This window comes from Clarias gariepinus, chromosome 14, assembly GCF_024256425.1.
Source record: "Clarias gariepinus isolate MV-2021 ecotype Netherlands chromosome 14, CGAR_prim_01v2, whole genome shotgun sequence".
Taxonomy (NCBI): Eukaryota; Metazoa; Chordata; class Actinopteri; order Siluriformes; family Clariidae; genus Clarias; species Clarias gariepinus.
The window spans coordinates 9,671,939-9,695,144 of NC_071113.1; the positions used below are offsets into that span (position 1 = coordinate 9,671,939).

The 23,206-nt window shown below is 38.3% G+C and overlaps 1 protein-coding gene across 2 annotated transcripts; it reads left to right on the forward strand.

Moving 5' to 3' along the window:
- The first annotated feature begins 1,883 nt into the window (after window positions 1–1,883).
- On the forward strand, window positions 1,884–17,948 carry rhobtb1 (Rho related BTB domain containing 1). 2 transcript variants are annotated; one of them, XM_053511659.1, is made up of 10 exons: window positions 1,884–2,087; window positions 5,061–5,256; window positions 5,406–5,509; window positions 8,890–9,075; window positions 9,259–10,217; window positions 10,827–10,945; window positions 12,937–13,087; window positions 13,475–13,563; window positions 13,666–13,771; window positions 17,226–17,948. In XM_053511659.1, the coding sequence occupies exons 2-10, from the start codon at window positions 5,077–5,079 to the stop codon at window positions 17,393–17,395; spliced, it is 2,064 nt and encodes a 687-aa protein (XP_053367634.1). In that variant the 5' UTR covers window positions 1,884–2,087; window positions 5,061–5,076; the 3' UTR covers window positions 17,396–17,948. The 2 variants fall into 2 exon arrangements, with proteins under 2 accessions (XP_053367634.1, XP_053367635.1); XM_053511660.1 differs by lacking the exons at window positions 1,884–2,087; window positions 5,061–5,256; window positions 5,406–5,509 and adding an exon at window positions 8,366–8,444.
- Window positions 17,949–23,206: the final 5,258 nt, after the last annotated feature.

Sequence of the window (23,206 nt, forward strand, 5' to 3'; positions counted from 1 at the left end):
AGAAACATTACCATTGGTATCAAAAAATAAAAAAATGTATCGAGACATATACTTTTTGATGTCAAAAAGTTTAAGACTAGTTTTGTAACACGCCAACAGATGTCAGCACAAGGCTACAAGCACATTCATGGGGAGCATTGACCTTTATAAGTCAGCGTGCCAAAAGACATCGTCCTGTGTACAGCTCCTGATGTACACAGGACAATGTCTTTTTGCTATATTGACCAAGTGCATTGCCACATCATCTATTTCAGATAGTAAGTTAGAACAAAGAACGAATGTGAAATTTTTGCGAGAAACTGAGCAAATCTTCAGAGATGTTTAAAATGATTATAGTTATAAGTTTATAGCGATGCGACAATGAATTGTTTGAGGTGTTCTGAGTTGCACATGGACTTCAAGAGCGGAAAACCATCCCTGAAAGAGGATGAGATATCTGGAAGACCTTCTACAAGGTAAACCCCTGAAAATTTTGAAACCATTAAGCAACTTGTGCACGATGATGCTCGAAGAACAATCCACAACATTTCTGCCATTGTCAATGTGTCATACGAAACAGTCCAGGCAATCCTCACGTGTGATTTGAACATGCGTCAAGTTGTTGCAAGTTAGTCTCTCAGGCTGCTGACCCAGGAGCAGAAAGAATATCGAGTCAAAGTCTGCCAAGAACTTTGTCAGCGTGCCATAGATGACCTGTCCTTCATGTCGAGGATCATTGTGTGACAAAACTTGGTAGCAGGGAACGACCATGAGATGAGGAAACAGCTATTTAGAGGTACAGAGCCCATCATCTCCACGACCGAAAAAGGCGAGGCAGGTCCGCAGCTCGACCAAGTGCAGGCTAATCTTCTTTTTTTTTTGTTTTGATTTTTCTCCCTAATTTAGTCGTGGCCAATTCCTCCTTGTCACTAGGGGGTTCCCAAATTAAGGCTACTACTACCATTCAGCCGGGAGGGCCGAAGACTATCACATGTTTGCTCTGAATCGCGAGACGCCAGCTGACCACCTCTTTTCGAACTGATTGCTCACGCCCCGTTAGGGGCGGAGCAATCGGCTGATTGGCTGTAGAGCCATGATTAATGTGGGAGCGCTAAGTACCTCTCATCCCTCCCCTCTGAGAGGGCTCGGCCAATCAGCTCTCTCGGGGATCGAACCAGCGATCTCCAGATGATAGGGCGAGCACTTTACCACTGCACCACAGGCTTATCTTCTTTTTTGACATTTGCAGGGGCCAGATTGTCAATAGTGAATTTTACTGACAGGTTTGAAGACATCTAAGGGGACGGTGGGAAGGTACAGTAGTATAGCGAAAGAGACTTGCTCAAGGGTCTTGCTCAAGGGCCACCAGTGATAACTTGGTAGTCTGATTAGTTGTCCAATGTCTAAACATGGAGGCCCTGCTTTCTTCTGTGAATTTTTCATGTAAGCCTATAAGTGATCGGTCAGTTTTTTAATTTTGATTGTATTCCTTCTGCTAATTTGAAACTTTTTTAGGTAGTTAGATGGCATAAACTGGACATAGATGCCATGATGTACAACAGTAAAACAATGGTAATACATTCTGATAACCATGGTAACCATGAAGTGATGCAATTCAACCTATTGTTTTCAAACGCACCTACAGTAGGTGTCTACACTAAGGATTGAATAACACAGTCATGAGCCAGCCCCTTTCACTCTGCCTGAATGAAGCACAGGCGCTGTTTGTTTGTTTTTGTTTTTTTTTCCTGAATGAAACCGTAACGCCCGCTATTAATAGCACGCGGCTCGATGACGTCACGGTGGGAGGGCGGTACCGGGGCTGCGGCTGATTCCGTCTGAATGGAGAGTCGGAGCGCGTGAAGGCTGCAGCCGAACCAGCAAAGCGCGAGTCACCGTGCATCATTCACGCTCGAGCGCACAGGGCAGGTTTTATTTTAATTAGGGCTGATGTCAGCTAATGCACCCGGGAAATGATCGGGCTTCAACTACACAGCTAGCGCTCGGTGAGCTCATTTTGCAGGGGAGGTAAAGGAGAGAGGCGCGGGTCGCCTTAGTGCACTTCTTCAAGTCCAGCAACAACAAAACCGCACAAACCCAAAGACACGGTAGGTGCGCGTGTGCGTTTGTGCGTGCGTGTGCGCGCGTGAGTGCATGTCAATGTGTGTCCATAAGCCATCCAGCATTTGCACTTACCTGTGCACTTACCTGTTCTTTCTTTGCACTAGTACCTTACCTGGTGTGATGGTGTTTCAGTTGTGCAGAAATAACATGGACAACAGTCATTTTTCATTATTTTTGTTTAATTCTTTATGCATGTTAAATGTTCATCCATAACCTGTATATTGATAATTGAAAGATTCCTGCATATATACTGTACATTACGTGAGGCAGGGGTAGTTCAGTGGTTAAGGTGTTGGACTACTGATCAAAAGGTGGCAGGTTCAAAAACCAGCACCACCAAGTTGTCACTTTTGTGCCCTTGAGCAAGGTTCTTAACCCTCAACTGTTTAGATGTAAAATGAGATCAAATGTAAGTCGCTCTGGCAAATGCCATAATGTAAATGTACTGTTATACATACAGAAACATCAGCAAGAGCTACCGCATGCATGCAAGCACATATCTAAATAGGTACTAGAGTATTTTATTTATTTATTTGTTTTATTTTTTGTTTACTTATAGGTCTATTTGTACTGTATGCATGAAAGACCTGTAATTACTTTTTTATTTGCTAAAAGTATTAAGTCAACATACAGTTTTGTATTATGGGTCTTCCTGTGTATATATAATAATGGTATTCAGCTTCTGGAGCCATGGCCTGGGTCATCTCCAAAACAAAACCCAATAGAAAACTGTTAGACAATGGTAAAGAAGGCAGTAGCAGTCAAGAAACCATCTACTGTACATGATCTTTAGGCTCAGCAATCAGGCAGGCATGGATTAACGGAGTGACAGAAGACTACTCTAGACGTCTTTTTGACTCTATGCCCTGTTTGGTTTTGAAGAACAAAGGACGTTATACTAAATATTGATTGTTGTATGTTAATTTTATTGCATTACCTAACAAATTATTTTTATTTTGATTGTCATTATTTTAAAACTTTGGGAATGTCATTTAAAACAATGAATTTTACTTTTATCTCAATGCTATTGGTGACCACAGTATTGTTCCTATTGTGCTGCATATAGATGCATAGCATTTATATAGGTATAGATGCCTCCATTTTAAGCATGGCTATTAAACATGAGGAAACATTGCCATGCAACCAAACAGCACTGGGATTTTGTAGCATCAGTTGCAATTATTGCCAGCAGGTTTGTTTGTGTTGCTCAATAGATTTCACCCTTGCATTGATTAGGAAGGCCATGTTGTTATAAGGAAGGCTTTGAAGTAGTTGTATATACACTTACTAGATGCTTTTACATGTATGACTGGTCATTCGTGTGATTTTTCTAATCAGAGCAATGCAATGTAACACAATTGAAAACAATCTTACAAATACAGGACAAGAGCTTTCGTTAAAATTCAGGTCAAACTGTGGGATATGGGGGGGGGGGGGCTTGATGACTTTGATTATGGCATAGTTGTTGATGCTCAGCTGTGACTCTGAATACAGGATAAAGCGGTATAGACGGTAAGTGAATGCTGATGCTCAGTGGATTTTTTTTTCTTTCTTTTTACCCTGTAAACTCTAGATACCAGCATGCATTAAAATTCCAGGATATCAGATATTTCTGGAGTCCAATCTGTATATAAAGACTGAGACCATGTTAAAAATCAGGGATTTTTTTTTATAACAGAAAGTTTTAATATTTAAGATTTGGCAATATTTTTATGCAAGCAGATTTGTAATATTTACCCTTTGAGATACACTTCTGTTTAATCTTTTCTCATAAAGCATGTGTTCAGAAGACACAAGAAATAGAATAATAGAAATAGAAATCCTAAAGTTTTGCACAAATCTGTGGAGTCCATGCTAAGCAAAAATGAGGAAAAAAAACCAACATGCAAGAAGCTCTGAATTTCATGTAAATCATTTAGAAATTGTACTTTTTCACTCAAGTTGTTGTCAAAGTTGTAATTTTGAAAATTTAGAGAAGAATAAATAAAAATTATAGCATTTTCACCAGCTTTTTTTGACAGATGAGTGTTTATTATGCAGTCTAAGAACTAAGAGTTCATTATCTGTCCCTCTGGGGAACTAATCTTCGGGCCTAGAACCAACTGAGGAACTGTTTGGCAGTATTAAAAATATAGTGTATATATACACACACACACACACACACACACACACACACCAATAGTAAAGTGTCCAAGCAACATTATCTTATCTTCAGCATAATACCCATAATGCACTTTACTCTGCTTTGTGTAATGACTAAAGTGATTAGCATCAATAATGCTGTGTCATGCTGTATAATCAGATAAAAAAAAATCTGGCTTGTTTACAGTGATGCCATGATTAATGACTGGAAAATGATAATCTCATAATAAGGTTATGTTGATTCACCTTTTATACAACGTTATAATGTTGCTATATGATGAACCTTATTTGATTAGACAAGCACAGCACAGAGACATACTCTATTTATTCTTATGAAAATCTTAATGCATGAACTAGTATGTGCAATACACTTAAAGACCTGGAAGGAAAATTAGTTGTTCTAATGATTACATATTTAAAACCCAGTTGGCTGTGTAATTTAATATACTGCGTAATAAACTCCAGTCAGGAGTGGTTGTCAGTGATAGGATTTGGGGGGAAAAAATCCTCATTTAAAATATATTCTGTATGAACCTCATAGTTTGGCAGATTTCAGTGTTAATACTCTTGCACTCCAAAAAGTCTAAAAGGGGACATTTTGGATTGTCCGGTTCAGCAGGAACTAGATACAGGACTATTTTGGGTATGTGAAAACATAAAGTCCCGTATTACATTTTCATTGCTTTTGAGCCAAGGTCAGTGATCTTTGTGGCTCATCTATACAGAAACCTGATCAGTTAGATACACTATTTGTTCCCCGTGCCATAACACATAACCTTCTCAAATTCTGAATATCAACTCCTTTCCACTTACAGGAAACGGGGGTGCAGAATGGACTACGAAAGACCCAACGTAGAAACAATAAAGTGTGTCGTTGTAGGAGACAATGCCGTAGGAAAGACTCGCCTTATTTGTGCCCGAGCCTGTAACGCCACTTTGACCCAATACCAGCTGCTGGCCACACATGTCCCTACAGTCTGGGCTATCGATCAGTACCGAGTCTGTCAAGAGGTAAATCTGTTTTTCCAATGGACGTGATTGTTAGACATATTAACCAAAAGTAAAGCAGGATTAAAGACCTTGACTTTAAGTCCTTGATGAAGTGATTTTCTGACACCTGGATGAAATCAGGCTGTGATGATGCACATGTTTGCGCGCAGGTATTAGAGCGTTCCAGAGATGTGGTGGATGACGTCAGCGTGTCCCTCAGGCTGTGGGACACCTTCGGAGACCACCACAAGGACAGGCGCTTTGCCTACGGCAGGTAAGGCAAGCTCATTTTACCAAGATGTACTGTAACTGTATCCGCAGGGTACTAAAAAAAGAACAGACGAAAGCAGAAGATGAATCAGATTTACGTTGGAAACATAGCCGCAAATTATCGATCTTTTCTTTCCATAAATATATAGAGCCTTGGTTAAATCGTAGCAGCATCCATCTTCAATGTTTATACTATTCTCAGACAGAAATCTGAATCTTGTCATGTAAAGAGATATAAAGTTGAGTCATGGCTCATGCATCTATTACAACCATTTATAGAGCTTTAAGTGAACTCATATGGCTTTATGGTTTCTTTTTTATCACCTCCACTGTTCTTCTGTCATTTTGGTTTTGCATTTTTAAACCAATGTAAGGAGATAACCTATCACCTTATTACTGAACCTGCATTACCTGTGCAGTAATGCTCACTGATGCATCCTTGCATACTCCCATTGACCCCACTTCTACTTCAAGTAAAGTTAAGCTGGACACTGTTTAACTGCTTAATTTAAATAATCTACTTATTTGGTAACCATTCAAAAGGCCTCGTAAAAAAAAAACAAATATGAATAAAAATTGCTTTTTTAGATGGCAAAGCTTCATAGATGGCATATGAATATGGAATCCAATGCATCATATTAGTTTCTTACTATTAGGACAAAATGATGTTAATTACAAAACTGTAAAAAAAAATACTTATCCTGTTTCAGGGATGCGAGTTCTTCTTATACGTTCCAGCAAAGCTTTTGTATTCTCTGCCAGCATGTGGCAGATGGCGCCTGACGGATAGAGAGCGTGCCGACTAGAGAGTCTTTTAGCAGTTCTTGCTTTTGACAGTCGCAAAGCAGGCTCGTACGAAAACAGGACAACAGCAGTCACGCTGCTTGAAGTCCATGTCTGTTCCCTAAGACCAAATTAGAGAACGTGTTCTCCTTGATTTTGTGCATTGTCAGCAAATTCACACCTAAGCATGCACATGAAGGCAGCGGTCTGGCCACACAGTGCCGCGCTCTCTGTCCTTGGGCTAGTTGTCCTCCCAATAGAGTTACATTTCCTTTATGTGGCATTATATCTCCTCTCCGTGCTTTACTGTATCCTAAAAATAAAACAATACTGCTGAAGCTGTAAACCATGATGTCGGACTTGGATGCATGAATATAGGAGAGCAGTTTCTGGGTGACCACTGGACCTTGTTTATCTGATTGTATGGAAAACTAGAATTTGGAGCCATCGTATGAGGATGCATGAAGATACAGCATTTAGATGCTGAAATAATGGAGTTGCCATGGATTTAGTTGATCACTTTTCTGTGAAAGCCCTGTGCTGTATCTAGCCCTGTGCTGTATCTGTAAAGACTATTTTTTATGGCTGAGCAGTTGTTAGAGCTGCAAACCGCAACTTCCTCGACAATTTTGTACCTGGTACAAAATTTTTACTTGTACTTAGTACGGCTGTTATTTTTGCAGACTTGGAGACTGTCAACCGACCTAGACAGCCATTGGCAAAGTAATTATTCTTCGTGTTTCTACTGGGTCATTGCTTCTCCTAATTTTTTTATATAGTACAGTATATATAATTATAAATGGAATAATGGACTTTAAATAAATAATAGAAAGATATATTACCATATTTCTTTCTACAGAAAGGCCAATGTAGCACAAACCTCCGAAAAACTTAAAACTGGCCATGACAGAAGAATATCAGAACGCCTGGTGCAGCACAACCCGATGCACTCCGTGTTTAGCAGGCAAAGAGGTTATGGATGATGAATTCCCCAGATTCTAGTCTGACTGACCATCCATGGAATGTGCAACACAACTAGATCTGATTCACAGAGGGGCCCACGCTGTCATTGCATAACGTCCCTACCAGACACCAGAGCACATCCCAAAGGTCTGGTGGAGTCATGCCCCGAGGGGCAACATAAGACGAACCTAAAACCTAGGTAGTTTGAATGTTAGTGGTTTTTTAGGTTATGGCTGATCAGTACATTAATTTATAATACTTAGCAAGCTGTGTGCTAATAAACGTATTTATTGCAAAAATGTACTTTTTTAAATGAATGAATTCATTTTATTTATTTACTTATTTATTTATTTATTTTTAAAAGAAGGCCTCACTCTTTGTAAATTGTCTTCAGTCAGAGTATGGACTGGTTTGCAGGTTAGCATCACCAGATATATGTATTGACCTAATCAAGCTGATATGTGCTTGAGTGGTCTCTGACCCTTGTGCTACTCATTTCTCATATCCCAAATTGTTCTGAAGCAGCGCATTGATTCTGGCCAAGAAATGTTATCAGCTTTGGCCAGACAGGCCTTGATGTCTGTAGGCCATTGACTTCCTGGAAAGGTTTTAGATCAGCAGCTGTTATATTTGCGCTATGAAATATCCTATGCATCAAGCACATCCGGCACACTTCCTGTCTAAGGTTTAGCAAGGTATTGTATAAAAAGAGACAGAACAGGCCTAGATAAAGTTTCATACTTCAAGAAATCTGTTCCACGGTACTATATTTTTAAGAGCTGTAGATTTGTTCGGCTTTGAGTCAAAATTTTATGATAAACAGCAAAGTTTTGGTACAAATGAGAAAAATGTAAATAATTTTACAGTATCTATTTTGTAAGGGCCAACTCCTACTAGTAGGCAATATTTTTGTTCATAGGGCACATAGGACCTTAATGCGAGTCTGATCATATTCAAGACACTGTAAGTCTCCAAGTCCACTCGCTTCTTAATAACTTTCTACATTTCCAGTTTGACTGTGTGGTGCGGTAGCTGCGTCCATCGTCTTGCCGTCTTGCCCTGTCAGCGAGTGCTGCGCAATTCCTTTGGTGGCCGATGACGAACTGGTGATCAATACATTGTTCACTGTTCTTGTGTGGTTGCCGGTGTTCCTCCTGTCAGCATAGACAGTGTACTAACCTCACTCTGAGAAGGTATGCCAGCCACGTGTCAGTATGTCTGCATGTCCTCCTCCTAGGTTTTCTTTTTTGCGTTTGTCATTTAGTTTCCCATCTTTGAATGGGTCCCCAATGAGGCGGCCCACCAAAAGCATTGCCGAAGTTGTTCATTGCTGCATAAGACAGACGTCTTCAAGGACGCGGTTGTCAACCAAAGGCAATCTTTTCACATCCTGCCAGAAGGTCATTGTCAAACCTGCATCGAGCCTGCAGGCAGATCCCTCCTCTGCATGCCAACCAAACACTGCCGGACAATGGTGTTGCTACAGATGCTGCTTGGCTCCTGTCATGTACAGCATACTTCGCTGCACATTCTGTTCGCATGCTGTCAAGTGATGTTTTGCTTTTTGTTAGTATGACTCTGTTTGATGGCTGGGCTGTTGCTAGAGCTACCTGTTCTTTTTTTTCCCCACACCCCAAGGTCTGATGTGGTGGTTCTCTGCTTTTCCATTGCCAACCCCAACTCCCTCTATCATGTGAAGACCATGTGGTACCTGGAGATTAAACACTTCTGCCCACGTACTCCAGTTATTCTGGTCGGATGTCAACTTGACCTACGTTATGCAGACTTGGACGCTGTCAACCGGGCTAGGCGGCCATTAGCAAGGTGTTTACTTACATCATCATTTTTCTGATTTTTACTGCAGTTCAAGTTTCTTTTCCAGTATAATTTCTATTTCTTATATTTCATGTTAGATGTGTTTTTAATTTAATATTATGAAATGGAAAGATGTGTGTTTTACCTACCTAATGTCAATGCATCATTAAAGTATCTCATGTCTCAAAACAGACCTATAAAGCCAGGAGATATTTTGCCCCCAGAAAGAGGACGAGAAGTAGCAAAGGAATTGGGAATTCCATACTATGAGACAAGTGTCTTTGATCAATTTGGCATTAAAGATATCTTTGACAACGCTATCCGAGCAGCTCTCATCTCCAGACGCCATCTTCAGTTCTGGAAGTCCCATCTACGCAGGGTTCAGAAGCCCCTTTTGCAAGCGCCATTCCTCCCACCAAAAGCGCCTCCACCACTAATCAAGATCCCAGACTGTCCTCGCAACAACCCGGAGGGTCCCAGGAAGTTGCTGGAAAACCCCTTCTGTGCTGATGTCATGTTCATTGTTCAGGAACACTTCAATGTATTTGCCCACAAGATCTACCTATCTACCTCATCCTCCAAGTTCTATGACCTCTTCCAGATGGACCTCTCTGAAGAGTTCCAGTGCATGGTTGCGACCCAGTATAACAAACGAGAACACCTGATGCGAACCCTCAGCCTGGACACAGATGAAGCCATGGCTGTGCTGCCTAACCTCTCACCTAGTTCCCTACGGGCTTCCAAGAGTGATGGGACTCTTAAGGTAAAGAATGTTAATGCCAAGCACCACCACAACCAGCTGTCTCTGGCACTTTGGTGCAAGGCCTTCCAAAGCATTCACAAAGAAACTGTAGTTATCCCAGGAACAGGAACAGCAGCTGTTATGACGGTGGTGAAAATGGACAACTCCTTCCAGCTGGGTCCCTTCCGTGCAGTGCTCCGGTTCTTGTACACAGGAGAACTGAATGAAAGGGAGATGGACCTGATGAAGATCGCTCAGATTGCTGAGATCCTAGAAGTTTTTGACCTTAGAATGATGGTGGAGAACATCATGAACAAGGAAGGCTTTATGAATAAGGAAATCACAAAAGCGTTTCATGTGAGAAAAGCCAACAGAATTAAGGAGTGTCTTGCCAAGAGCAGCTTCACAGGTGAAAAAAAAATGCTAACTGAAATATTACTATCTGTCCTGGAACCTTTTACCTATTAAATAACTATATATACATACCGCTCAAAAGTTTGGGATCACTTGCAAATTTCTTTGTTTTCCAAAGAAAAACACATTTTCATGCAATTCACAAAAATTGTATCCATTTTGCAAACAGTTAAATTCTGACTGTAATGGGGTGGCATGCAAAGTCTCTGGATCTGAACCCTTTTAGGCTGTTCTGGGATCAGCTTGATCATATGGTTTGGAGCAAGACTCCATCAAGCCAGTCCATCTTGAGGGAGATGATCCAGAAAGCATGGGGTAAAATCTCATCAGGTTATCTTGAAAAACTGACAGATAGTCTGCCAGGCTGTAATTGCAATAAAATTACGTAGCCAAAATTTATGAAGGCAAAGGTTGAAGAACACATTCACCATTTCTATTAAAATCATTGTCTAATTGTTTAATTGTTTGCTTAGAAAACAATAAAACTTCCCAAACTTTTGAGCGGTAGTGTCTATATTCACTATATATTATATAATATATACTATATTTAATCAATGATTTTGCAAGAACTTTTCCTCATGTTCTTATTTTGCCATTCTGGAAGATGTGGTGTTTAGGTTGGATGATGGCACCATCAACGCCCATAAGCCTTTGTTAATCTCCAGTTGTGATTGGATGGCTGCTCTGTTTGGAGGTTCATTCATAGAGAGCGCAAATAATGAGGTGAGTGTGAAAAGTATGGTTCATGCAGTTCCTCCTTAAATGTAGCTTTTTGCCATATCTATTTGCCTAACCAGACATTATGTGAATACATCAGATTTTTTAAAGAATCCCGTATTTAAAGGCAGGCCTATTTATTTTTTTCAGCTTGGTGCTGTCCTGGGTCAACAGCATTATTTTAAGGATGGCACTGTCCTACTTACTCTGAGTAAATAGTTCACATTTGGTTTGTGAAGTTCTTTTTCTTTTTTAGCATGTGCGATCAGTGTCCACTTTAATAGTTACACTTGAACAATCATGCAGTAATCTAATCAGCCAATCATGTGGTAGCAGCACCGTTCATAAAAACATAAAGATACAAGTCTAGAGCTTCAGCTATTGTTCACACCAAACATCAGAATAAGGACAAAGAAATGTGTGATCTGTGTGACCTTCAGTTTGTGGCATTGTTATTGGTACATCATGTACACACTGGGTATTTTAGAAACAGCAGACACAACAGTCTCTGGCATTTACACAGAATGTTGCACAAAACAAAAAATATAGACTGCGACTAAAGAATATGCGTACACTGAGAATTCTGTAGGTCGGAAGAGGCTAGGAAGTCTATAGTAACTTAAATAAACACTTTTTGTTACACTGTAATCAGGAAAGCCTCTCAGCATTCATGTTGTTTGTTTTTCACACCACTACACTCAAATCAGCCATTTTGGAACCTGGAACCTGCAACCATGCCACAATCAAAATAAAAGAGAGCAGGTTTTGTCCCCATTCTAATGTTTGATATGAATGCCACATTCATATCAACTGCTGCCACATGATTGACCAATTATGCTTATGAAAGTATACGGTGATTGTAAACTCAAAAAGGTTGATTGATACGATGATATTTTTAGACTAGCTTATCATACCTAGTAAGAGGTCAGCCTGCCATCGAATCTGATACAATAGGACAGACAAAAGGACATCGCCTGAGCTGGGGTATTTAGAAAGATGCATCACTAGGCTATATATATAAGGAAACTAGCAGTTAATTAAAAAATAATTGACCAGCACATTTCATATTGATTTCTCCTATGGACAACCTAAATAAAGAAATACTAAGCAAAAAGGTTAAGCCTGTTTTATTTTTCTTCATTTCATTTTAATATGGGGTATTTTTGCACAAACTAGCATAGTGTATATGAAATACACATTTTTTATAATTTTATAGGCCCTTGGCCTAGTTTGTCTCGTCCAGTAGACCCACACATTAGTGTATTTTGTAGGTATAAAATTACTCATTGTGGCCCATCTGGGTTAAGATTGCTATGTGCAGTTTGTGAGCCTCCCACAATCCCTCGATAAGGAACCGTCACAAGACTGCCGCTAACACGCTGTTATTTGTGTAGTAGACCACTGTGTTGTTATGCATCAGTTGTTTTTCCTGACCATGCTATTAGGCGTACCTACCTTGTTATTCTGCCTTGTGTAGGTGTACAGTACAGTATTTACTGTGTTTAGTGAGTCTCTAATCACTGCCTGTGGCTCGATATTTTTATTTTATCCTGTATATATATTGCCTTATTCTTAACCATTTGATGTGTTTAAAAACCTTATCGATGTCAGTCTCAGCCTAACTCCTCCGCTGAATGATATACCATGTGAATAGTGTGCTGACAGACACGTGACAGGCAGCTAACTGCGTGTTTTTAAATTGCAGCACAAACTACATGACTACCCCTTCTGCGTACATGAGCTCACTGGCAAGTGTCACTATATTTGACAGTTTAGAGAGTTAATGCTATCCCTGCCCTCCTGCAAGCACGGCCAGTTTTGCTGTTTCGGTCTCCTGGGCGCAGATGGTTGTGGCATTGTCAGTATTTAAGCTACTGAATATTTTTAGGGAGATTTTGAAGGAGGTACCACATGCTACTGTTTACAGAGTATAACCGTGGATGCTTTTATGTGTGTGTGTGTGTGTGTGTGTGTGTGTGTGCGCACTCTGTTGCCAGGTCTCTTTTCCTAACACCAGCAGGGTGTGTATGCAGGCAGTGCTGGAGTATCTCTACACCAATCAGCTGTCACCCATGGCTGATTTGGACCCAATGGAATTAATTGCTCTGGCAAACAGACTGTGCCTTCCCCGCCTCATTGCCCTGACAGGTGCACCCTCCATCTCACACTGCACACATACGCACTCACAGACTACAAATTTGGATCAAACTATCATTTTGGTTCCCCTGTTCAGTGTTGCTTAGCAACGAGTAACGTCAAAGCTCTGGAAAAAAAGAGCCATTCCATAGACCTTGAATTGTAGGTTGTCTACATAATGTCAACAAACATCCATGTAAAAAGTAATACTGACAGTCTGACATTGATCCAAGGCTTACATGTAGAGAAACGTTTTTAAAATGGTGCCTTGGCCGTCAGCAAAAAGAATCTGTTTCCTGATTTAGACTTTATCTCACTTTACAAACTGTTTCTATTGCTCTGCCAGTATGATTTCGCAAACTGAGCTCTGTTTTAAGAAACTTTCTATTTTCCCAACAGAGCAATATGCTGTGAATGAGCTGGTGAAAGCCTCTAGGAATGCCCAAGACATAGATGGAGAGGTTCTCAACTACCTAGAGCTTGCTCAGGTATTTTTAAGCAAAATATTCCTATTTCTATGGAAATATCACTAGTTGTGTTTTTTTTTTTTTTTTAAGATGTATACTGACATGTTTTTTTTTCCTTTGCAGTTCCATAATGCCCACCAACTTACTGCTTGGTGCTTGCATCATATATGTACTCATTATAATAACATCTGTGCCAATTATCGCCGAGAGGTCAGGTCTAAATCGCTAGGTAAGAGCACCACATTGAAATATTTAACATTAAACCTGATACTGATTCTAATAATAAAAGAGAGAATAGATGATATAGACACATGGTGTGTATACGCCAATCAGCCATAACATTATAAACTGAACAACCTTGATTGCTAACTATACACCAGCAAACTGGTGACAGGAACAATGGCAACCAAAGCTCAGTCATAGGGACCAAAGACCATTATGTCCGGTCAGATCCCACAAAAAGCCAATGCAGTACAAATCAAAGCAAAATCAATGCTGGCCACGATAAAAAAGGCAGCAGAACGCCCAGTGCACCCACAACCCGCTAAACTCAGGGCCCATCAGAGAGCCCAAGGCTGTCGACCCAGCATCCAAATTCCTTAGATCTCAGTTCAGTTGAGCATGCAGGGGATGTGCCAGACAAACAAGTCCACGGAGACCCCAACCCACAAGCCACAGCACCCAAAGGATCTGGTGCCATGCCCTGGTCCCAGACACCACAGCACACCCACAGTTTTTTAGAACCACTCCCCAAGGGACTAAAAGTGGTTTTAACTCAAAATTTTTTTTTTTTTTTTTTTTTAAATGTAAATGGTTTTAAAGTAATGGCTGATCGGTATATATACAGTATTTATTTATTGGGCTTTTGAGACATATGTGTATAATACAGTGCAATTGTGTACTGTAGCTATGATAAACAAAACGTATGCATTTATACTTTATTAATGCCGTAAGAGAAACCATTTACAGTACATTATGTCTGATACAGAAGCCAGTTAAGCTACTGTATCTCTGGTGTTTGGAGTACGATCATTATGTGGACCGCTGTACTCCTATAGAGAACTGCAATCATTCCTTAGTTTATTTTTTTATCGCAAAAAAAAAATTCCACAAGTAAGTTGTCTAACAAGTCAGGATGCAGAAATTTTAAGCTTCTCCCTGAAAATTAAAAACTGAGACAACATTAACTTACCTTTTTTATACAGTATTTTAAGCAATGTTTCAATGCAAAACGTTTGACATACTGTATATTCACTTACATATAAATAAGATATTTGTATTATTATCATAATTTTGTCCCAAAAAGCATGCTAAAACCTCATAATGTGCCTTTTTCCACATTTTTTTTGTTTGTTTACAATTTTTTTAATGTCAAAGAGGGGGAGGCAAATAAAACGGCAGCGGAGCGAATAAAAATGGTCTGAAGGAAGCTCGCCTGACAAAAGCTAATTTAAAGCTAGCCACAGGGTATGGTTGTGTGGCATTTCCTTCCTTCTTATCTACTGTAGCAAATAGCTCTGAATGCTACCTCACTCTTGACTACATTTGCAACTGAACAAAAACAAAATATTCTTGCTATGAGTGTTGACCCAGCTCTTATTTAAAATAAAAATGAGAAATGCACTTGAATAACAGCTAGCTAGTGTTAGCAAAAATTGCTATCAGTGAAGAAGGTTTTCTTTAGAAGACCTTTTCCTTTATTTTGTGATAAATGTGGTAAATAAGATATAATACATAGACAAATTTAGTCAACCCAATACATAGTTTTTTTTACCATCAGTAGTAATCTTAGCAAACATTAGCTTACCCTGATAGCTTTGTAAGAATTACACCGTCAAGTATTTATATGCTTCGTAAGCCTAAAAACATTCAAACCTTCTACAGCAAGAGATGCTTTATCAACACTCAGCAGTGTTGACAAAGATGAGATGAAAATTTTTTCCACTTCAAGCAAAGGTGTTAATCAGTGTTTTTGTGGTAAACAATCATCTGTAAGGCTTAGAGTAAAGCATCTTAGCTTCACAATTTCTGTTAGAAAACCAAATGGCACAGTCCAAAGTCTTGTAACATTCATATGACCATTTTAGCCTGAAAATGGTCATAAAAGAAATAAATTGTAATGTTAGCTACAATATCTGAAATATATATCCATGTTCTTATTTATTTAGCAATTTAGCTAGTTTACTATGTTGTGCTAATTTACCCATTATATAGCCAACTATTACTATTATTGTAATAGCTAATTAGACATACAGTATGTTTATATGTTTTTTTTAATTATTATTTCTGTTTATTTTTAATCATTTAGCAATTATATGGCAAGCCTGGCCAAAAGCTAGCATAACTAGCAAATCATAGGATTCTCATTGTTGAGTTGAATAGGTAATTTTAGTCCATGTTTTTTACTCAGAAGAGGATAATGTTGTGTTTGGGATTGACAACTGTATTGACCAGTGGGTTACCCTTTCAATAAATTTTTTTGGACAGAACCATGGTATTCATTTGTCCATGTAGTACATAGTAAATGTAGCACTTGGCTGGGCTTAGTGGTAGGTTTCTTGTCTGCCATAAGGAAGGCCGTGGTTCAATTCCCACTCAATGTCCAAACCCTAGCCACTGAATACAATGCTGAGCCCAAGCATGGGAGGGTTGCTTTAAGAAGGGCATCCGGCGTAAAACCTTTATGAGGAGTAGCTGAAAGACTAACAACAACCACATGGCACATGGTTGTACTTTGGTACAACTTTACATGTACTATAGTGTGGTACTTGGTTCTACGGTACTATAGTTTGGTACTATGAAACACAGACAGGGATACTGTCAAAAATATGTTATAAACGTCAATGTTTCATATTGGTAATATTTATGCAGTAGCTCAGCAGTGACATACCACCTGTTGTGGTATCTTCCAAAGGTTAATGTGCAGTAATTTGGTGAATACCGTGGTATTTAATGTGTACCACAGTGGTCAAGTTCAGCAGTTATCTAAAATGATAAAGTATATACAAACATACCTTATTAGATACCTGCTGAACTTTGGTAGGCACTGTGGTACCCAATAATTAAATTCAATTTTATTCATATTGCTCTGTTAACAATGAAATGTGTGACACAAATATGTATACATCAAAATGATCAGATTGTCCCGGATGAGCAAGCCCAGAGTGATGGTGGTAGGAAACAACTCCCTGACATTGCAATTGGAAGAAGGCAATAAATACCATGATATTCAGCAAAGTATTTTAGTAAACACAATAGTACTACCATGGTTATGTCTAGCTAGCAAAAGGAGGTGTAAAATGCTGGAGCATTTTTTAAGTAAAATATTTTTGCATAAAGAATTACATTTACATCACATTTTAATCATCTACATCACATTTTAATCATCTACATTTTATGATTAGTGACCCTATGTTCTTAAGAAAGAAAATGTTATTCTATCAGTAATAATTTTGTTTCAGTAATAATTGCTTATGTCCTGTGGTGCCTTAATGCTTCTATAATTAAAACCTTTGAAAGGCCTGTTATTATAACATTAGTAAGACAGCCTATAATTATATCAATGTCCTCAACCTTAACAGACCTTTACAGAACCTTAACAGAGACTAATATATCAGGGTGTATTTTAGTCTCCCACCTTTCTTGCCCTTGATTGTTTTCTGCCTGTCTGTCTGTCTTGGCAGAAAACCAAGAGTACTTTGAGAAGCATCGCTGGCCTCCGGTTTGGTACCTGAAGGAGGAAGATCACTACCAACGAGTGAAGAAGGAGAGGGAGAAGGAAGACGTGCTCTTAAACAAGCACCTGTCTCGTCGTCGCTGGTGTTTCTGGAGCTCTTCTCCTGCAGTGGCCTGAGTGAGACAGAGATGGAGAGAGAGAAAGACAGCACTTTCTTTCCTGGCTGTTTTCTGTCTTAGTCTACAGATGATATATCTGAAAATGCACTGAAATCCTTTCATTTGGACTTACAACCAGTAAGTCAAGCAGACATCCAAAATGTTTAAAGCACAATCTGCATTCACAGAATACAGGCCATCAAATGTAATAATGCTCAACCAATGAAAAAAAAAAAACAGCTTCTTTTGACACCAGCCCTTATAAGAAGCATCAGGTACATCATTGAAGTTATTCATGTTGTGAGGCCCCAGTGGCACATTTACATTGGTAGTACCAGGAAATACCGTAGCTCACCTAGCCAGTCCGGTTACTTTGTGTAGACATTCATGGTTGAATAAAATGTTAACTCTTATTATTAGAAGGGCTTAGCACTATGGCTTAGTTCAGGGCTTACTTGAAATCCAAGAAGTAAAACAACCAATCAACAGTCACTAATCACATACTGTATACTATATCTTCACCGTGATTGTACTAGGTGTTACAGTACATGTAGGCTTTCTATAGTGGATTTGAACTTACTTTACATTACACACCATTTAAAGGGATCTAGAAATTCTGAGGTGAATGTAAATGAGCAATAAGCTAAATGTGCAGGCTTTTGCTTTCAGGTGGTTCTGTCATGTGTAAGTAGTGTTGGTCAGAATAGACGATATGTACTCTATGTGCGTGTTCGTAGACAATGTACCACCTCATCATCACCATATCCCGATCCAGACAGGTCAAACTGACGTGGAGGGGAAACGTAATACTTGAACAATAAAATGCTTTTGTCTTTAGCCACGTAGGCTGGTCTTTTGTTTACCAAAATATTAAGTAGCTGATATTCACTGGTTTTGTCTTTTTTTTCCTGTCAGATTTTATGTTAACTGTTATTAGCTGCTGCAAACCAAGTGGCTGGTTCATTTGGTACTTGGCCTTTGATTTCTCTGGTCATCACTCTTAATGCTGGCTGTTTGTTTACGTATTTATTTATTTTCTAAACAGAATATTGATTGGTGAATTACAATAAATAATCAATTTACTTATGAAAAGTGCTGTATTTGTTTTCTGTCATTAACACCATCACCAGATGACCTGAATAACATTGATTATAAATTGATAATATGGCATATGATAAAAAGATATCAAAACACTCAATGCATCACATTGTCGGCAAAAAGTTCATGGTTGTTGATCTGGCTTGACAAATTTCCCAGATCTTAGTCTCACCGAGCGTTCATTGGTTGTCCAGAACATCCCAAGTTAATTCATGTAGGTCCCGCTGCTGCGAATGTCTTGTTGATAGATACCACAGGTACAGTATGTATAAATCTTCTCACTGTGGGACGAATAAAGGTATATCTTGTCATACAGTAGGTGGATGTAATGTTAATGGTTTTAATGTTATGGTTGATTACTGTATCTTATACCACAGTGCTGGTAAATTCGCAAATGTGATCAGTTATAATAGGAGTTGGACAATAGAGTCGCTGTGTGATTGAAATCACAAAACACTTTATATATTATTTTAACATTTCTAAATTTGTGGTCAAACATTTACATACACTCATCAGGAAAGTGAATCTCATAGCAATATTGTGCTTTGGACAGAATGATATATTGTATATTTATATTGTATAAAAGAAAACCCTAAGAATTTGGTGCATGAGGTTTAACTTATTTTGGATTTTCTGAACTTAATACAGGTTCAGAATTGAACATAATGCACACCTAATATATGCTTGAATGTCCATTAGCACATTTTTATCTCAACCAGATGGTTTTGTTAGTCATTAGTTAATTTCTGGATGAATTTTGTTTGGATATTTGACCGGTCTCCTTGATCAAATGTATAATGCTGGTTACATTTATTTCTTTAAAGCTGGCCTTTAAGCAAGTTTCACTAATTTTCAATAAGATTTAACTTCCATAATCCTAAAGATAACTTGCTTTATCCATTTAAGAACCAGCTTTGATGTTGTGTTTAGAGTCATGCTGGAACATTGAGTTTTGTCCAAGCCTGCACCGTCTAGCTGATTATTTGAATTTTTGCTCAACAAGACTTTCTTTGCTGATCCTCAATTAAAATGTAGAAAACTCCAGAAAAATTTGTGCAGAATATTGTAAGAGAATCATATTTAGTAAGGATGTCTGAGGTCAAAGACAAAGGGTCAATTTCCGTTCCACAAACTTTTGTAAAGTAAAGTTTTTGCTATATTTTGTATATTATTACAATCTTCATTCAAAGAATATATTAAGTTTAACTGGAATTCAGCCAGTGCCCTTGATAACTGAAATGTGTAAAATTGCAGCCAATCCAAAACCCTACCACAATTAAAATGCAGTAATTACTAAGTCATCTAAGTCATGGACACTTGCATTTAGAAATCCATATGGGAAATCTTTATGCACTGTGCTGGTTCTGGGGTCCCGTCATATCTGCCCGTATCATTAATCATGCCTTAAGATTACTCCAGGTTTCTGTGGAGTTGACCTAGAAAAGCGTGGCCTTGTTGACAACACCAGCATTTTCACCTGCTCCTGTCTTTCACGCCAAAAGGAACTGGCTCTGTTTCACACACACATATACAAACACACACTCTATCCTTAGAGTTTATTATAAGCCTTAAACCTGACAGGATGAAGCACAGCGTCTGTATTCAAAAATAACTCCATATTCGTAACGTGTTGCATGTACACTCTCGTGGTTGGTTATTTTTAGTAATAACTGATCAGTCATCAATAACATCTTGTGGTGGTAAATGTTCTTCTTATATTTCCCTAAATAGAGATTCTACAAAGAGTGTTCAAGTCAAACAGGAACTTGTGATAAAATCATGTGAATGAAGGCTTAAAGCTTACCTTTTTCCATACAGAAGACATCAATTATTCACCAACACCACTAACACATTACAGGAACTCGGCTGGGAGTTATTGCCAGTCCTCACTTCGCCGAGGCATTTCCACATGATTGGGCCATTAAACGAGTTCCTGGGAGGCCAGCATTTCAGACAAGCGTGGGTTTAAGTGGATTAGTGGATAAGTGTAGCAGAGGATTATATAGAGAAATAAAAGTTTTTTACTCCCATATCTGTGTTCTGTTACTCTGCACAATCAAAAGTCCCGGTTTGATTTGAACGCTACCCATATAAATGTTGAGCGGGTGGGGGAGGGGGTGGGGGTCCTGGAGCCTATCCCAGAAGACTTAGGGCACAAGGCAGGGTACACCTTGGATGGGGTGCAGATCCATTGAGGGCACGTGCGCACACACACACACACACACACACACACAGACACTCTTTAACACACTACAGGCAATTTAGGAATGCCAATTATCCTAATCTGCATTTCTTTGGACTGTGTGAGGAAACCGGAGTACCCCAAGAAAACCCACCAAGCCAGGGAGAACATGCAAGCGCAGAAGCACTCAAAACATGCATGCAGACCCAGTACGGGAACTAAACCTGGACTAACTATCCGCTAACCCACTGCTTCACCCATCATCACAATATTTTACAAGAAAAACTCAAATTTACAAAGTTGTATCTTGTCCCCCTCTATTGTCTACACACAATCATGTTTGGGCACTCGAAGGTCGCCATTGGTCTTTGTGGATGAAGTTTGCATGTTTTCCCTGTACTTGTTGTTTTTCTTTCCGGTGTACTCTGTTTTTTCTCAGTGACATGTGCTGTTGGCTAATTGGTGTTTCCAAACCTGATGAAGTGTATAGGTCGATGAGTGTGTGGCTGTGCTCGGGAATGAACTGGCACTCGTATCTAGGGTTAACCCTGCCTTTGGTCCTGAGCTCCCTGAGATAATCTCCAACCCCACCAGTCCACCCTTCTGTCAACTTTACATGTGGTATAAGTGGTGTGGAATAAGTAGATCAAAAACATTATATACAAAGTGTATAATACAGAGTGCATGGACATGGACCAATATTTTACAACAGGGTGATCAAGTGACACCCAGTGCCTTAATGGTTTGGCAATCTAGGGGGGAAACACAATGATAATCTTTATCAATAGAAACTGACGGTATGACAGAGAAGGTTCTCCATTGGACAAAACAACTTTTATTAACTCGATAAAGTCATAGGTCAATAAAAATTGGCTTCATTTAAAGTACATGTTTACATAGTGTGACATTAGTCTGCTGAGCATTTATTAAATGAGCACTGTGCTACATCCCAACTGACTGCACTGTATTTTAAGTTTACTTTATTTTTTATTATTATGATTTTCTGTTTCTAAACCAAATTTTAAGTTGTTTTAAAAGCGTAATTTATTTTTATTTTAAATCAAATTTAAATAATTTTAAAAGTTTGAGTACTATTATTTTCTATTTCTTTTTTATAACTATGTTCTTCTCTTTTATGTAAAGCACTTTGAATGAATTACCATTGTGTATAGAATGTGCTATACAAATAAACTTGCCTTGCCTTACATTAGAAATTTCACTTACTTTATTAATTCCTTATTATTTTCTTATAGTAATATTAAACCTAAGAAATCCAGTATGCGTACTATTAATAAAATCAGTGGATGAGGATAGATAGCTTGTGTGTTATTTCATTCAACTTGTTTTTTGTGCATTATTATACGTGTGGGCAATCCTGGCAGACATTACTTCCCACTAGGGTGGAACTGGCCTCTATGCCCATGACAGTGTGATCCAGGTGTCACTGGTGTGTACCAGATTTTAAGCAAATCTCTTATTTCCTTCTGTGTAAAGCATTTTACATAAAAAAATAAACTAAAATAAAAAAAAATTAAGGCGTTTTTAATGTGAATGAACTCCAGTGAACTGTGTTCAGAGTATTGTCCCAGTAACTATGAGTTTGGTTATTAAGAACCCTGTCCCAGAGTGCAAGAACAGCCTGTAAGTAATCCTGAAAAACTGTAATTAGTTCTATAAGAGATTTAACTGTCCAGGCGTGTTGTTTAGTAGCCTTGTATCGCCCTCTGCTGGAAAGAAGGTGCCATGCATCAGACAGACTTTTTAAAAATTATTATTTAATTATTATAATAGAAAGCATATATATATATATATATATATATATATATATATATATATATATATATATATATATATATTTTTTTATCCTTTAACATTGACCTTTACTAAATCTATCTATCTTTATTTTGGCATGTTTATAAGGAGATAGAATTAATATATATTTTTCTAAACTGCTTAGAATATGCTTATTATATATATATATATATATATATATATATATATATATATATATATATATATATATATATATATAATGAATCTATCTATCTATCTATCTATCTATCTATCTATCTATCTATCTATCTGTCTGTCTGTCTGTACATTTATCTGTCTGTCTGTCTGTACATTTATTTATCTACTTATCTATTTATTGATTCCACCCAAAGTATGCAATAATAATGAGATAGATTTGTTAGAAGTCATTTCTAAGTCATTCATAAGTCAAGCTGCTGTTTAGGAACCAACTCTCTGAGGCTTTGATGTGCAACAAGTATCAACATGTGCAACAAGTGCAAACAAAAGGCACTTTTTCTGCAGTCAAAGTTTAGCATACATGAACCGAAAATGGGTAAACATTACTTACACATAAAATGAGCTGCAAAATAATATAGACAGACAGACAGACAGACAAATATTGTGCCAAAGTAGGTATTACCAAAGATGGCTTCTATAATACATAGAACATTTACCTATATTTTCCGACTTACATTTATAAAGCTTATTTGTAAATGTTATTTTTACCACTGAATAATATTTTTCATAACCTTTTAA

What these genes read in the sequence shown, in the direction of transcription:
- rhobtb1 (XM_053511659.1), top strand. Translation starts at nt 5,077, where the DNA reads ATGGACTACGAAAGACCCAACGTAGAAACAATAAAGTGTGTCGTTGTA. An exon ending in AGGCGCTTTGCCTACGGCAG is followed by an intron (nt 5,510 to 8,889) that starts GTAAGGCAAGCT and finishes CCACACCCCAAG; the next exon opens with GTCTGATGTGGTGGTTCTCT. An exon ending in TAGAGAGCGCAAATAATGAG is followed by an intron (nt 10,946 to 12,936) that starts GTGAGTGTGAAA and finishes CTCTGTTGCCAG; the next exon opens with GTCTCTTTTCCTAACACCAG.